Source organism: Planococcus citri, chromosome 3 (assembly GCF_950023065.1).
Source record: "Planococcus citri chromosome 3, ihPlaCitr1.1, whole genome shotgun sequence".
NCBI classification, from domain to species: Eukaryota; Metazoa; Arthropoda; class Insecta; order Hemiptera; family Pseudococcidae; genus Planococcus; species Planococcus citri.
The window spans coordinates 10222383-10239332 of record NC_088679.1 but is presented as its reverse complement, the minus strand read 5'-3'; the positions used below and the strand labels follow the sequence as shown (position 1 = coordinate 10239332).

Below are 16950 nucleotides of genomic sequence, written 5' to 3'. Positions count from 1 at the left end.
CATTCTATTCTTCATGCTATAATAGACGAGAAAAATAGATGCTTAGTCAATTCCATGCAAATTACTACAAGACATCAGCACCGATTTGTTTTATGCATGCACCCAATACATGGTACCTATATGAAAATGTGTATAAAGTTTCTACTGAGAAAAAAGTTTCAATTAAATCGAGTGGATGAGAATAATTATTTTCTGTGTTATTTTATTTCATTTTTTTTTCAATATTTTGTACGAAGTGTAGGTACCTACAAAAATTTTCAAAACTTGTTTTTTTGAGTAAGTAGGTATTTACCTACTTCATGTCACTACATGTTATGAAATTTTGTCAAAAACATCGCTACTAACAAAATAGTACTCAAGTTGGGCACAGTTTGTTTCCATGGAAACTTGGTGAAAAAGGTCAGTAGATATAGATAACATGCTAGATGTGTACTTACTTACCTATAATTACTCTGATAAGTATTAAAGAGTTCGTTTACCTAATTGGGTTAATTTCCAAACTGATTCGAATACTAATTGAGGCCTATAGAATCAAATGCCTACTTCTCCACTTTTTTTCAAAAATGAGTTAAGTATGGTTTGGTATACTACAACATGTCCCGCATCTGATGAAAATGTCAAAATTGGAATTTCGGTCAAGGAAGTATGGTAAAACAGCGTGTAAAGTTAGGGGTTAGAATCAAAACTCTACTTTTTTAATGGAGAAGTCGAGTTTTCAAACGAACCTGGCGGATTTCGAATGAAACACTAGTGTTATGCCTTGAAATTATGCTTGAAATTGAATAAATTCATCAAGTGAGGACCCTTCCCGCAAAAAACACCTTTCATTTTTATTAATAAAAATTAATTTTTTTTACTTTGAAAAAAAAAGGAAAATTATTTCAATTTCCAAATTAATGGTCTAAAAATGCAGTATTATTTCAATTTCTTAAACTTTACAAGATTTCCTGAACGTTTAGCACTGTATTGCTAAAAAAATTTTGATGAAATGTGCTACAAAGATATATTAAGTGTAAGGTTGGAGACAAAACTGCACTTCTCCAAACTTGAAGCGGCTCAGGAACTCTTATGGCAACGTGTAGGGTAAAACAAACATGCAGGTCACTATCGGCATGTTGGTAAGAAAATATTAGACGTATTACCTCGGTATTTTATGTTACGATGAATGCTAGGGAAGTTTTTTGCGTTTTTCTCAAAAAGTTCAAAAATGGAGAAGTACACTTTTGATTCTAGTGGCCTCAATTGTTAGAGCACGGATTTTTATGCACGAAAAACTTGAAAATATGCGCATAAAATATGCATTTATTGTGGCTGAAATTGAAATGTGACGTAAATATGCACGATCAGAATGCATGTTCAAAGACAGAATTTTTCAAGTAGAACATCACAAGACCTATTTTCTTTGGTAATTCACTCCTACAATCTGAAAATTTCAAAATAACGGTAATCCAGGAATTATTTCTCAATAATGTTCAATTTTAGAACAATCAATAACACAAGGTAATCTTTCTTCGTAATTTTAAATCTGGTAGATTTTACTAGAAAAATATTTAATTTTTTAGATTTTTTTTTTTGAAAATATATATTTTGGCATTTTTCCGTAGTGGCGCTTCTTTGAGGGAAAAACCATAAAATTTTCGAAAATCTTACCAAAATTGTCAAAAAATGAAGAAAAACGAAGAAAATCACTTAAAAATGCGGAAATATGCACTAAAAATGTTGAAAATGTGACGTTTTATCCATTTAAGACCAAAATATGCAAAATATGCAACAACAAATGCGGCTCAATCGACTCCAAATTGTATGAATCGCAAAGATCAAATTGATATGCGCAATCATCTTTGCAGAATAAAAACATGGAATGCATAAAAATCCGTGCTCTACTAATTGTAAACAACATCGTACACATTGGTATTCCTAAAAGGTATGCGAAAGTGTCACCTATCGTACTTGACATCAATGTTTCATGAAAAATTTTCAATTGATGGAAAATCAACTTATTAATTTTTGTCAGCGTGATTTCAAAATCACGGAAGTGTGTTGGAAAGTTGAAAACATTGGAAAATCATTCATTTATGTAACTGAGATTCTAAACGTTTCGTCTTTGTATTTATTCATTTTATTTTTTTTATAACGATAGGTTGTATTTCCGAGCATTCACTTAAACTATGAGAAAATGTAAACAAATAAGTATACATAGGCATTAACTCATGTTTACATCAATTGAATGATACTGCCTCAGTCATTCTGTTGCTAATTACCTACATTATCTTCAGTACAAAAATCATAGATACCAATTCAATAGACGAGTCTTTAAAAAATTGTGTTACGAAAGAATTTCTGAATAAAAATTGCTTCTTCATCAGAAAAATTTGGACTGTTGGTCTAGGTACCTGAAGCCTACTCAGTTTGCTGTAAATGTGTCATTCCGTAGGTAATGGGCCCATTTGGTCGTTTCTATTTACTTATCGAGATAATCGTGTTTTTAGTGAAAAAGTCAAGAGATGATTAGATAATAATGGGTTTTGATGGATTTTGATGTAGAACATATCCGACTATCGTGTGTTGAAGTATCAAGGCCGCAGGTGCGCCCCAAGAGGAGAAAAATGGAACTAAAGTTTTTCCAAGAAGGGCCCATTTGACCAATTTTTTTTCGCGGTAAATTCATTTCCAAAGACATCCAAAAAAATACCCTCCGAATTATACTGCACGCAGTCGCCAGTGGCAACATGTATACCATTCAAAAACTCATTTTATCCAAATGCTGCGCTAGCTGTGTGGCACTGGTAATGCATTGCGGAGCAGGAGGTACGGGTTCAAATATCACCTCAGGAAAAAATTCAAAAAATTTTTTTTTACGATTTTCATTTTTACAAGTTGAATTTTGCCACAAAATGTAATTTAATAATTTTTTTTTGCTTTTGAACAGAGTAATGAATTTTTTATGCAAAATTTTAATTTATTAATCATTGTTTTTCAGGTTTAAAATACAGGGTTGCGGAACGATACCAATACTGAAAAACCAATACCGGCAAAACCACCTAATTTTCTAAAAAAAAGTTTAAAACCCGAAAACCAATACCGATAAGTTGACAAATGAAAAACCGATTTACAAAATACTGATTAGATTTTCAAAATTGGTACAAATACCAAAAACCAATACCGAAATTATTTCAAAATCTGTATTTTGGTACCTATTCATTTTTTCAGATTTCTACAAATGAAACAATTCCAACAATAAACAAAATAAGTTCATTTATTTCATTAAAAAAACACGAAATAGGTACTCAATTGATGCGAGAGAAGATTCAAAACGATTCAACGAATGAGTGAACGATAAATTATACTGTTTAATGCGGAAAAAAATTCCAACTACACTGTTTAATTCGGAAAAAAATTTTTCATTCAATCAATAATTTGATACTTTTTAAAAAAAAACGTATTTAAAAAAACACATAAAATGATGGTTGAAGTCATACGAATTACGAATCACGAATTGCGAGGTTGATATATTTATCAACCATTATTATGCTCGTCCAGTACTCAACTGAGTAAAAGACTTTTTTCTGGTCGAATTGTTCCTAGCGTAACAATACCTGGACTACCCCAATACTAGTATTGGGTAGTATACCTATCGTTGGAAGGCGCGAAGGTATTAAGGGTAGTTTAGCTGTAGCTAGCAGCTATCTACCTTGACATTTGTTGTCTTGTTTCACTTGTTTCTCTCTCATTTTATACTTACCTACTCATTTTAGCTTTTACACGTCTTACTTTTTCAATTTTGGAATTTTTAGGCAAAATGTTCTGTAATTAGCATGTATTTTGAAATTTTCAATTTGGTTTTATGTTGGTAAAATACCAATACCGAAATCAAAAACAAAATAAAATCCTAGTATAGGTACACTATATTTGGAAAAACCGATACCGAAAACTGAAATTTTAGAGGTAGAAATTGAAGAATACCGCAAACCAATACCATTTTAGCCACTGCATTTGAAATATGTACCAATACCCTGTACCGATACCGTTTTGTTTTATCATTCCGCAAGCCTGTTAAAATACAGTGGATTCTTGAAAACTCAAACTCCGTTAACTTGAAAACTCCGGTAACTTGAAGCAAAGTCTGTTTCCCTTCAACTCCCCATAAGACTCAATGTAAAATTCACTTCTTTACCTCGAAATAAAAAGTCTAAAAACTCCGATAACTCGAAGTGAAATTTTTTAAAAATACAGAAAAAACCTCTGTAAAGTCAAACGTTGCCAACGTTTTGCCTCTATAACTGGAATTTCTTGTTGAAAAAACTTGTAAATTCGAATCTCATTGAAGCAAATCCATTTTACAAACACATCAGTGTTACTTATAAGTACATTTTTTATATGTCCATAAACATGTACACTACACTCAATGTGAAGGTGATATGAGTAAAATGAAAGACGACGCAAATAATCGCGCATAATTTTAATTAGAAAAAATCACACACGAAAATGTACATTATAAAATCTGACTCCATACTAAACTAAACTATAAGAGCGAAAGTATCATTGTAAGAATTACTACTACTACTATAGAAAATACATAGATCTACTGTATACTATTGCTAATATGTATTCCTCCTCATACAATCGTTAGGAACTATGTTTTTCGACTACAGCTGATTGACGTAGAGATGTTGGCGAGCAACGTGTCGCTTAGATAGGGTAGGTAGAAGGGTGAGACGAGGTACTGGAACGCTGGAACAACCCTTGGCGGGAGAATTCTAACGCGGATGCGTGAGAGAAGGCAGGAACGTGATTTGGAACCAGTATCTACCCCTATATCATCCGCGAGGTACTACAATAGAAACGGCTGAAGCCAGTTTCTGTACGGGGGTGTGAGGGCGCTGAGAAACGGTTTGTACCTCGTTTCTGACTAGCAGCAGAACAAACTGGAACTATCTTGACATCCCGCCGCCGCTGACGGAGTCATCTGGACTGCTTGCAGCGCTGATTAGCGGGATTAGCTTGACAACTGGGCGCTTGAGGGACGCGCCATTACGGGTAATTAGGTCAACGACTCTAATTTGACCATCTTTGCCTGGGTAGAGCTTCGTAATTCTACCAAGCGGCCAAACAAGAGGAGGAGATTGCTTGTCTGATACTAGGACTATGTTGTTGATCTGAACTGGCTGAGCTGCTGGAGTGCACCATTTGGTGCGTTTCTGGAGAGAGCGCAAATATTCGTCAGACCACCTTCGCCAAAAGTGGTTTCTCAGCTGATTGACCAACTTCCAACGCTGGATGGACGAGATGTTGGAGGCTTCGGTGTACTCTTCTGGCAAGGCTACTAGGGGTCTTCCTATGAGGAAGTGACCCGGCGTCAGTGCATCAGGATTGACGTTCGAAGTGAGAGGCACTAGGGGACGAGAATTCATGATTGCCTCCACTTCGGTTATGAACGTTGTGAGTTCATCTAGAACTAACCTTTGAGTGCCAATGATGCGATAAAGGTAGTTCTTCATGATGCGGACTGCTGACTCCCACAGGCCTCCCATATGAGGAGCTGCGGGTGGATTGAAGCGCCATTCGACGTTATGAGCAAGAGAGAAATTCTGAACTATTGGCTCGCGCATAATGTTATCGAATTGGCGATTTAACTCGTTGTAGGCGCCAACAAAATTGGTACCATTGTCGGAGTACATGATTTGAGGTAGGCCTCTCCTGGAAACAAAGCGTTTGAAGCACGCTAAGAATGCTGGTGTAGATAAGTCGGAAACTGTGTCGAGATGAACTGCTTTGGTGCTGAAGCAAACAAATACTGCTATGTACGCCTTCAGCTCGGTTTTACTGCGACTTCGAATATCTGGTTTACGGGTGAATGGACCGGCAAAGTCCACTCCAACTACTGCGAATGGTGGCGATGGCCTTACTCCGGTTTCAGGCAAATCAGCCATGGAAGGGAGCTGAGGCGAGAGACGAGAAAATCTTGTACATTTGGCACAAGTTCGTATGCAGTTCTGAAGCTGTGCGGTAAGGTTTCCAATAAACCAATACCGCCGGCGCAAGAAGTTTTCTATGAACTGAGCGCCAGAATGAGAATAGAAGAAATGACAATCTCGAACTAGAAGCTTAACTAGGCGGTGGGTAGCTGGAAGAATAACTGGATGACGCTGATGAAATGGAAGCTCTGAGTGAGTAATGCGACCACCTACTCGGATCAGACCATCATGCATGATGGGAGCTAGCGATCTCAGAGAGCTTTTTGCTGGTAAGGACCGCTTTGCTGTGAAACATTATGAAGCAGGGAAATACAATGTCGGCTAAGTGCCAATCACGTTTTTTACGTGAGAGCGTAAACGAGTTTGCATAACAGGTACATCTTATAGAAAGGGCTATCTCTCGGTGTTCCATAGTACAACTTGGAGTCCAAGTTGTACTATGGAACACCGAGAGATAGCGCTTTCTATAAGATGTACCTGTTATGCAAACTCGTTTACGCTCTCCCGTAAAAAACGTGATTGGCACTTAGCCGACATTGTATTTCCCTGCTTCATTTGAGTTCCACATTGAAAGCGTCGGTCTGAACTGCTTGTAAGATGATCAATTCAGCGCGTCGACGTTCCTTGACTGAGAACTGACCACCTGGAGCTGAAGTGTTGCGTACCTTTGCAACAAGGTACGCTTTGACTCGAAGTAGAGCCATTACTGCGCTGAGAACTCTGGAATACTCTGAGAATCGATGAAGTAGGTAGAGAACGACGTTGAGGCTTTCTGTGACTGGAACTGATGTGGCTATCGATGCTAAGACTGTTGCACTGGATTCTATTGGAGACGACTGAAGACTATCTGGATCTTGTAGAAAATCTGGGCCACATAGCCAAAGCTTTTGACGAGACTTGAACTCGCTGAAGGACTGTACTCTGGTTGCTATGTCTGCTGGGTTGATTTCACCTGGTATGTGGCGCCATGATTCGACTGGAACGGATTTGACAATTCGGCGTACGCGATTGGCAACGTATGGGACCCAGTGGGTCGCATCCTTGGCTAGGTAAGCCAGAACTATGGTTGAGTCGGTGTATGCCTTACAGCTACTGACGGGGTGCTGTATGGCTGCTGAAACGCTATTCAAGAGCTCAACTAGAAGGGCTGCTGCGCAAAGTTCGAGCTCTGGAATAGTACGTGGCTGACGCTGAGGAGCTACTCTAGTCTTGGAGGCGACTAGACGGACTGTAACCGACTGATTGCTGTTGACAAAACGTGAATAGACGCAGGCAGCGTAGGCTGACTTACTGGCATCTGAGAACCCATGTAGCTCAAACGTTGGGTTACTAGGAGAGCCAATGAAGCGTGGAAATGAGAGAGATGCTGTAGCTATGGCATCACAGATGAATTTCTCAAATCTATGTTGAAAGTCGGCGCTGACTGGGTCGTCCCAACTGATGGAATCTCCCCAAAGCTCTTGGATGAGAAGTTTACCCGAAATTGAGATGGGTGCTAGGTAGCCAAGAGGATCGAAGATTTTCGAAACTTGTGAGAGAGATGACCGACGAGTGAGCTGACCAGAAGTATAAAATTTTGCTAAAGCTGGGAAGGAGAATTCATCTGTGTTGGTATTCCAGTGAACACCAAGTGCGCGACCTTCATTGTCGTTACAGAGAGGCTGGGGAGCTGACGTGTCGCTTACTATTCGCCATTTTCCGAGTTCTAGGCAGGCAGTCTTCAAAAGAGCAATGAGTTCTGCCTGCAAGCTCTCCATATCTTGCCGAGTGTCGGCACCAGATAAAACATCGTCGACGTAAGTGTTACGGCGTAACACAGCTGCAGCATTCGGATACTGGGATTCGCCATCCTTGGCGATTTGTTCTAAACTGCGAGTAGACTGGAACATAGCTGGAGTTGTACCGTAGGTGACGGTGTTCAACTGGGCGTCGACGATGTGACCAGACTCGTCCAGCATGACAATGCGTTGGAGGTCACGGTCTCTGGCTGTAACTAGGAACTGACGAAACATCTTAACTATGTCGGCTGAGAAGGCATGACGTAACAAACAAAATCTGAGTAGAATCTCGAACAGAGTGGGCTGAATTGACGGACCAGTGAGCAGTAATTCATTGAGAGAGACACCGTTGCTAGACTTCATACTCGCATCGAAAACGACTCGTATCTTACCATCCTTGAAAACAGCATGATGCGGTATGTAATACGTAATCTGGTTCGGCTGTGGTGGTAGGCAACGAGAGAGGTGACCAAGAGCTTCATATTCCTTGAGGAAGGCCTGATATTCAGCACTTGGGTTTCTATGGAGGCGTTTGATAGCTAGATGCCGAGAGTCGCCCAACGTTTTATTGGAACGCTTGGGCAAGGTCAAGGTGAAACGGCCTGAAACTGGATCTCGTTGGTGTGTCTCCTTGTAAATCTGCTCACAGGTGATTTCTTCGACTGAGAGGGAGTCCTTGGAGCGCGGGGGCTCGTCAAGGCCCAAAAACTGCTTGACTGCTAGAAGCTCTGAACGAGCGAGTGTTACATGGCACTGTAACTGAGTTGGTTTCGGTACTGAAGCGGAAAGGTATGGCCCAATGAGAAGCCATCCCAAACAAGAGGACTGCAACACAGGTGCGTTGACGTTGCGACGGAAATCTGGTAGCAGAATATCGTACAATAGGTCCGCACCGATAAGCAGGTCAATCTCCTTACGGTCGTTGTACTGAGGATCAGCGAGTTCATAACCGCTGAGGAATCCCCAATCGATACTGGTTTTAAACGTCTCAGTTGGTAACGGTTCTGTAATCTGGTCGACGACAAGCGGAGAAATATCGATACTAAAGGTGCCTACTCGATTGGTGATAGACAGCCTTGTCTTGTGTCGGACAAATGTGGCGGAGTTACCGACACCTGTGACGTTTGTACTCGTTGCTGCTAGTGGAGACTGTAACTCTTGTTGAAGGCGTCGCGTGATTAACGACACGTGGGACGCACCATCAAGTAGAACTGTTGCTGAGGAGCTACGATGCTGGTAGCTGGCTTTAACTATGGCGGTGCCGAGGAGGACACCGGAGGCCTGACGATGCGCGACTGCTGAGACTACTGAAGAGATGCTGGGTGAGGAAGGGGTGACCGCCGCCGCTGACAAAGAATCTACTGAAGACTGGGTTGTACTATTGACTGCTGGGCTCCCTTGAGCTGCTGAGGGGGCGGACGGCACTGCGCCAGTATTGGCGCCATGAAGGAGAGTATGATGCTTTTTGCCGCACTTTCGGCACGTCGATGAAGTACAGGCAGTTGACCAGTGGCGAGAAGAAAGGCAATTTGCGCATAGGCGCAGCTTGCGAATGGTCTGATAACGTTCGTCGACACTCTGGCCTTGAAAACTAGGACACTGGTATACTGAATGAGGACCTTGGCACACAGTACAGACTCTAGGCTGACCATTCTGTTGAAAACTACGAGCTGAGTGCTGCTGAGAGGCAGGAGCTGAAGTATTGGCTGAATTCTGCTGCACTGAAGTGACAAGAACTGATTTCTGCTTGGGTTTGGCTATAGCGGATGAGACTGGTGTCTTACTCGCTGGATTGGAGTAAACTGCAGAGATGACTTGTAATCGAGTTTCTAAGAAGTTCATGAGGTCTTCATATGAGTCACTCTCTACGACTTTTTCCTCCGTTGAGCCTTCGAGATTTGCCTTGGCTAGAGCTAACTCTTTAGCTAGCTGCTTAGCCAGCAAGGTCTCCCAGAGCTCACAGGACTTTGAATCTAACTTCGATATAATGAGCTGTACGATAAGCTCATTTGCTAACGCGTCTCTCTTGAAACCAAGATTCTCGATGGCACGCACCGTAGAGAGAGACACGCTCAATAAATCTCTGAGAGCTGCTGGAGAGTTACTAGTGGCCGCCGCCGGTAACGAAAATAATTTACGTAAGTTGAGACGTAAATTGAGACGTGTATTTTCATACCTACGACGGAGTAGGTCTATGGCAGGCTGATAATTCTCTTCAAGGATGTCAATGTTTGCTATAACTTGCGCCGCCTCACCTGTGAGACAGGTATCTAGGTATTGGAATCGATCTAGGTCGGTGAGGTAGGGAGCACGTAGGCTTGAAGTGAAACGCTGATAAAAACTAGGCCACAATTCGGCACCCTCACTGAAGTGTGGTAGGTTGAGCTTTGGTAGGCGAACTGCTGGAGAATTATTAGCACAGCTACGGTACTCTGAGCCATTGGCGGAAAGAACGTCTTCCTTACGATCATCTAGTAAGGTTTCTAGCCTAGACACAAGATCAAGATAGAGTGATTCCATCGCTATACCAAATTCACTAGTTTCACTCTCATCTTGAAGGAGAAGTTCGTTATTGAGTTCAGAAAGCTCTCTATACTTTTCTTCTAGTAGTTGGATTCGTTTCTGAATTTCTCTCGATGACTTTGCTATTGATGGATTTTCAATCCATGATTGATGTGATAAGAAGATTGATTTGATATTTTCACGAAGACGTTTTATGCCTTCTGGCGAATTTCTATTAGGTAACACCATAGTGAATAACTATACTATGAATGAATGATATTACCGGAAAACTGGAGTTGAAAATATCTAGGTCAGTCTACTTGTTGCTGATAACTGTACTACTATGCTACTGGATTACTGGATACTGGATACTGTACTGCATAACTGGAATACTGGATACTATACTGCTACTGGAATACTGGATATGATACTGCTAACTGGAATACTGGATACTATACTGGATAACTGGAATACTGGATACTATACAGCATAACTGTACTGCTGTATACTATACTGCTACTGGAATACTGGATACTGTCACTAATTCACTACTTCGTAACTCATATCACGTCGCTCGGGTCACCAAATTGTGAAGGTGATATGAGTAAAATGAAAGACGACGCAAATAATCGCGCATAATTTTAATTAGAAAAAATCACACACGAAAATTTACATCATTATAAAATCTGACTCCATACTAAACTAAACTATAAGAGCGAAAGTATCATCGTAAGAATTACTACTACTACTATAGAAAATACATAGATCTACTGTATACTATTGCTAACAATGTATCCCTCCTCATACAATCGTTAGGAACTATGTTTTTCGACTACAGCTGATTGACGTAGAGATGTTGGCGAGCAACGTGTCGCTTAGATAGGGTAGGTAGAAGGGTGAGACGAGGTACTGGAACGCTGGAACAACCCTTGGCGGGAGAATTCTAACGCGGATGCGTGAGAGAAGGCAGGAACGTGATTTGGAACCAGTACCTACCCCTATATCATCCGCGAGGTACTACGATAGAAACGGCTGAAGCCAGTTTCTGTACGGGGGTGTGAGGGCGCTGAGAAACGGTTTGTACCTCGTTTCTGACTAGCAGCAGAACAAACTGGAACTATCTTGACACTCAAATACGTAGGTATAATACGTTTTTCACTTCATTCCATGGTAAAAAAACCATTCATCTAATTCGAACTTTGCCAACTCGAAATGTACCAAAAACAAACCTCTATAACTGGAACTCCGATAGCTCGAAGTCAACTCCTTCTCCCTTCAGCTTCGAGTTATCAAGACTCCACAGTACTCATAAACATGAAAAGATTCAGTAAAAAAAATTTCTATTGCAGGAGGGTAGTAAGTAATATTTGACATCAGAAACAATAATCTTCAATTTTAGGTATGAAGGTTTTGGGATTACATGAAATTTCAGCTTTCTTCAGAACAAAAACTTTGAAGGCGATTTTCTCAACAGTTGAGCTTTTCAAAATTTTAATTATGGAGTTTTTTAAAGTTTTTTTTTGCACTTTGTGGGTTTCTATCCAGCTCATATGATTGCTCCGGAGGTCTACATTGAATTTTCCCCTATATTTTTAGGGTAGGAAGGAAGGGTAGTGGGGTCTCCATGAACCTGTTATTGTTTTATATGGTCTTTGACATGCTTTTGTAGCATTTTCTTGTAAAAAACCCTCGGAATTATTTTTTAGGCGCCTAAGAGGAATTTAAATGCAATTTTCACTTAAAAACCTATGTTAAATCCCATTTAAACATTCTAGGCCAAGTCGGCACGGGTTAATGACCTCCAAATGGGCTAAAACTTTGTATTCGAGAATTTTATGATATACATAATTAAAAAATTTAGGGGGTCAGACCGAAAAAATATTTACTTTTGCATTTTAAGGGTCGACCTAAAGTATACCTACCCAAGAGTAGGTAAATACACGTTAAAAATGGTAAAAATGCAACAAAATCGTATTTTTTTTTTTTTTTTTGAAATTAATATGGGCATTATGATTATTAATGAATACATATGTGTATTCACGTTTCCCCGTTCCAAGGAACAATGAAAAAAAAAAAAAGTAAAAATCACACGAAAATTATTCAAAGTTCTCGCAGACTGGCAATTTTTTATTAAACTTCCTGATTTTTCATAATTTATGTGGTTCTTGATAACATCGGATTGTCGATCAATGTTACCCATCTGAGAGAAAATTGCATTACGTATACTTATAGGAACTCTTACCTTTAAACTTAAGGTATTCTTTGTTGAATAGGTATACGCAGACTGTTTCTGTTTTAATGTATAGAATCTTGAATCATTTTAGATATTCGATAATTTTAAGAAAGACAATCCAAAAGTTCTTGAAAAGGTGGAATTTATATCTGGAGATGTTGGGCAAGAAGGAATGGGTTTGTCAGATAAAGATCGCAATATGTTAATAAGTAAAGTATCATTTATATTCCATGGCGCTGCTATTTTGAAAATGAATGCCGATTTACGTACAGCTGTAAATGTGAATACTACTGGAACAATACGAATGTTAGATTTGGCGCAACAGATGATAAAATTGGAAGTAAGTATCACTATGAACCAGGTATAGAATTGAAATAGTTACCTATGTAGACTTTTTAAAGGGAATAAGAAAGTTAGGATTTCCCCTTGCCAACCTCCAAAGTGCATGGTGACATCTGCCGAGAAAATAATTCCCTATGTTTTATTTTTTCCATTTTCAAAAAAATCGGGCTGCGGTAAACCCCTCAATAATTTCAAAAATTTGAAAAAAAAAAACAAATTCACTGAAAATTTCAAGTTCCATTATCTCTAAAAAGTCCCTTTTGAGTAGAATAAACTCTCATTACGATTTTATCCCACCCTTGAAAAGCAAGCTGGCCCTCTAGAGTAGCTGAAATTTATATTTCATGTGGGGAATCTGAAAATTATTAGTTATGTTTGGTCCTTGCTGAAATGTTGATGCAAATTGTTCGCTTGCATAGAATATTATAGAAACGCACGAGCCCCCTCTCCACCTTAATAATTTAATGGGGAGAGGCCAAATCGTCATGAGAGTTTATTTTACTCAAAATACACTTTTTAGAGGTGTTATAACACTGGATTTTTTCAAATTTTTTCAAATTGAGGGGCTCTCTGCAGTTTGAGTTTTTCAAAAATGGAAAAAATAAAAAATAGGGAATTATTTTATCACCAGCGGTCACATTTTTGAGGGCTGGGAGCAGAAGAAATCGTAGATAACTTTTTTTTTGTCGTGTAGTTAAGTGCCACCCCAATGATAACCCGTTAGATTTTTTTGCATTTCTGTTTTTTATTTCGCAGGCGTTTGTTTATATATCTACAGCGTATTGTAATTGCGAAAAGAATACAGTTGAAGAAAAAATATACCCTTCAAAACATGATCCTTATGATGTGATTAATCTTACTCGTTGGATGGAACCTAAATTATTGGAAATAATAACACCCAAGTAATATGATTTTGAAGTAGAGGTAAATTTAGATAATTTAACACAAATAAATACGACTTTGAGCTAAAAATTTGATTTTGATTTTTTTAATGGGGCTAGAAATCTATCTATTGTTTACAGATTGATTTATCCATCGCCGAATACATACATTTACACGAAACGACTGGCAGAAACATTATTACCAAATTACTCAACTAAAGTCCCTATTATCGTGGCTAGACCAAGTATAGGTAAGGATTTTTACAACTTGAAGCCCACATTTTTTTCTTTTCTGTTTTACGAAGAATTTTACATAAACCTAAAGACATGTACGATATTTTCCTCTCGAAATGAAATTGTAGTTGTTCCATCGTTCAAGGAACCTTTACCTGGATGGAATGATAGTTTCAATGGTCCGATAGGATTTTTGCTGCTGGAGGTAAAGGCATAATTCGTACCACTATGATGAAAATTGACACCAAAACTGACGTGATACCTGCTGATATGGTTATTAATAATATTATACTGCTGCCTTGGGCGAATTCGCGAGAACAATTATTGTAAGCTCATTCGTATGTAAATATTCACTTTCACCTAGTATTCAAAACCAATTATTTACAGTACACCCATGGACTCGTATTTGTACCCATCATTTCTAATTGAGTACCTTTACCTAATACCTACTACCTACATCGATTTCAGATTGAATGGAATCAGCGTGTACCATATAACACAGAATTCACATGAAGATCTAAAATGGTTGGATTTATTGCGTCACCTCGAGAGAAGTTTTCAAAAATACCCGCTCAGTCCCATTTTATGGTATCCGCATTTCGCTTACAAGGGTGCTGATGATGTCATCACATATACGATCAAATGCGTTTTCCTGCACTATTTACCAGCCTACATAATCGATTTCATTTTGATGCTGGGTGGACAAAAAACTTTGTAAGTTGATTCGTTGTTAAATTAGGTACCTTAAAAAGCTTTACCTACGTAGGTAATTTCAAATAGGTAAGCCTTTGTAGGCAGAAATGAATGTCCCCAATCTTATTTTATTTTCAGTTTAGTTCGGGTTCACGATAAAATTAGAGATGGTGAGAAAGTATTGGCATACTTCACTCAACATCGATGGACATTTGCGCACGATAAAAAGCTAGAATTAGAGAAGCTACTAAACAACACCGACAAACAGCTTTTCCCGATAAATACGGAGGTAGTGGATGATGTTCAAAGCTACCTAGATAATGGACTATTAGTAGCTAAACTTTACCTTTTCAATGAGAAATTAGAAAACATCAATTCCGCAAGAAGAACATTGAAATTGTTAGTGTCTAGAAATATTTGTTCTCTTTTTCTTTACCACAAGTTCACAAATCAAAGCGTGAATTGTTTGTTTTCAGAATGTACGTTGTAGATAAAATTGCTCTTCTCCTGAGATATTATGTGTTCTGGAAAATCCTCGTGTTGCTGTTCAACACGATTACTAACATATATGGTTGATTTGCATGCAATCGTGTCCCGCCTATCAATGCAGCCAGGTTTGTTATCATTTATCAATTATTTTCAAGATTAAAGAATGCCTTTAAGTATGTCCCGTTCTACGAAGTTTTTTCTCTTCTGTTATTATGTGTAGGTATCTTTCAATTATTTTCAGTGGAAAAAACACGCATTTTAAGAGAAGAACCTTTACATTTACGTCAATAAGGCACATCTATCAATCAAATAAGTCTAGGTACCTACCACCTTGTGTTGAGTAGGTAATAAAGTGTAAATGTTGCGAAATTTCAAATAAAATTGTATTACCTACGAAACATCTTTTCCGATTTTGATTCAAGATAGGTAGATATATCCTTACTTAATCTACATTGGTAGGTAAAGGGATTTTATATATATATTTGTACGTATTCGATTTTCAATATGTGTACTTAGTATTCATAATTCGGTATGCTTACACTAAGGAACCTTAACAACCCGTAAACTTCGATCGAATTAAAAGGCTCTCTAAAAGAATATGTTGTTACATCCAGAGATGTATCGTAAAATGAAAGAAGGCTGAGTGAAATAATGTGTCACTAAAATACCCACCACAACCACCCCTCCGTTATTAAAAAATTTGAAATGGACAAGATTTTTTTTTTATTGTTACATTAGGAGAGAACACGTATCGAAAGGGAAAACGAACAGAAACCAAAAATTTGCATTTTTTTTCGATTTTTTGGTGTTTTTTGTGTGATTTATTTTTTATTTTTTGAAAGATGAATTCAAAAAGAGAAGAGAACATTTTTTGCTCGAGAGAAGTGAGGACGCAAAAGTTTTGGAAAAATTTTGATTCTGCCTAAGCAATGCGAGGGCGAAAGATTTTGAAAATGTACAATTTATTAGGTACAAAAAATCACTTTAAGAAGTTTTAATCCTAATACTTCGCACCTTTTTTTGACTTTTCGTGCTGCACAGTAAATTTTTTTCTTCTTCGTTATATCGCATTTTTTTGCACTGGTATCAAGCCTGAAATTGTATTATAATTTCCAATTTCAAAACAGAATCATAATGGCTGGGAAATTTCGCGTAATTTCAATTCAAAGTAGACATGTATAAAAATTGAAAAATTTTTTGTACCAATCGATAGGAAATTCTCTTTGCTTAATTTATGTTCATACAAAAAATTTTCATTTCCAAGTAAAATGAAAAAAAAAAAAGATTCATCTTATGCAGTACGATTTGATCAAGTATGGTAGGTGAATAAGAAATCCAAGGAATGAGTTGAAAAGGATTTTTTTTAAAAGTCAATTCCTTATAGGTAGGTATTAAAATAGTTTCAATTTCAAATAATCATCTAGGGTCACGGGTGGTTAGTTGTCCATAATTGTTAGTTGTCAAATTGCGTTTTTAAAAAGATACAAGAACACTATCCAAACGAAACCTTCATAATAACTTCATGCTATACCTACTAATGTTCCAACATACAAAATTGGCAACATACGTAGCTTTTTATTTGGGGATACAGTTTTGAAAAAAGTGATTTTACAGGTGCGAAGTTACGCATGTTAAATTGGAACTTTTCGTTTTTAAACATCAACAATTTGTCAAAGGTAGATAAATTATACATCAATTTAAAGAAAATTTTATCACGGATTCAGTAATCGCATGTTCAATTACAAAAAATTTCGAAATGAATAAAATTTTTTGGTACGAAGTGAAAAAACGAGAAGTTGCTAGTTGTCAAAAAAGGAAAAATA

General features: G+C 38.0%; 3 protein-coding genes across 6 annotated transcripts; 1 reads left to right on the top strand and 2 right to left on the bottom strand.

Moving 5' to 3' along the window:
- Positions 1-75: 75 nt before the first annotated feature.
- Positions 76-15525, top strand: LOC135839977 (fatty acyl-CoA reductase 1-like). Of its 4 annotated transcripts, none has more exons than XM_065356267.1 (9): positions 83-399; positions 12761-12828; positions 13587-13732; positions 13853-13962; positions 14074-14271; positions 14414-14659; positions 14777-15037; positions 15115-15252; positions 15348-15525. In XM_065356267.1, exons 2-5 carry the CDS (start codon positions 12793-12795, stop codon positions 14160-14162), a joined length of 381 nt encoding a protein of 126 aa, XP_065212339.1. In that variant the 5' UTR covers positions 83-399; positions 12761-12792; the 3' UTR covers positions 14163-14271; positions 14414-14659; positions 14777-15037; positions 15115-15252; positions 15348-15525. The 4 variants fall into 4 exon arrangements, with proteins under 4 accessions (XP_065212338.1, XP_065212339.1, XP_065212337.1 ...); XM_065356265.1 differs by having other exon boundaries at positions 12580-12828; positions 15369-15525; XM_065356263.1 differs by having other exon boundaries at positions 12580-12828.
- On the bottom strand, positions 4932-5930 carry LOC135839102 (uncharacterized). Its single transcript, XM_065354977.1, has one exon. The coding sequence runs from the start codon at positions 5928-5930 to the stop codon at positions 4932-4934; it is 999 nt and encodes a 332-aa protein (XP_065211049.1).
- Positions 6527-10504, bottom strand: LOC135839101 (uncharacterized). The gene has a single exon (XM_065354976.1). The coding sequence runs from the start codon at positions 10502-10504 to the stop codon at positions 6527-6529; it is 3978 nt and encodes a 1325-aa protein (XP_065211048.1).
- Positions 15526-16950: the final 1425 nt, after the last annotated feature.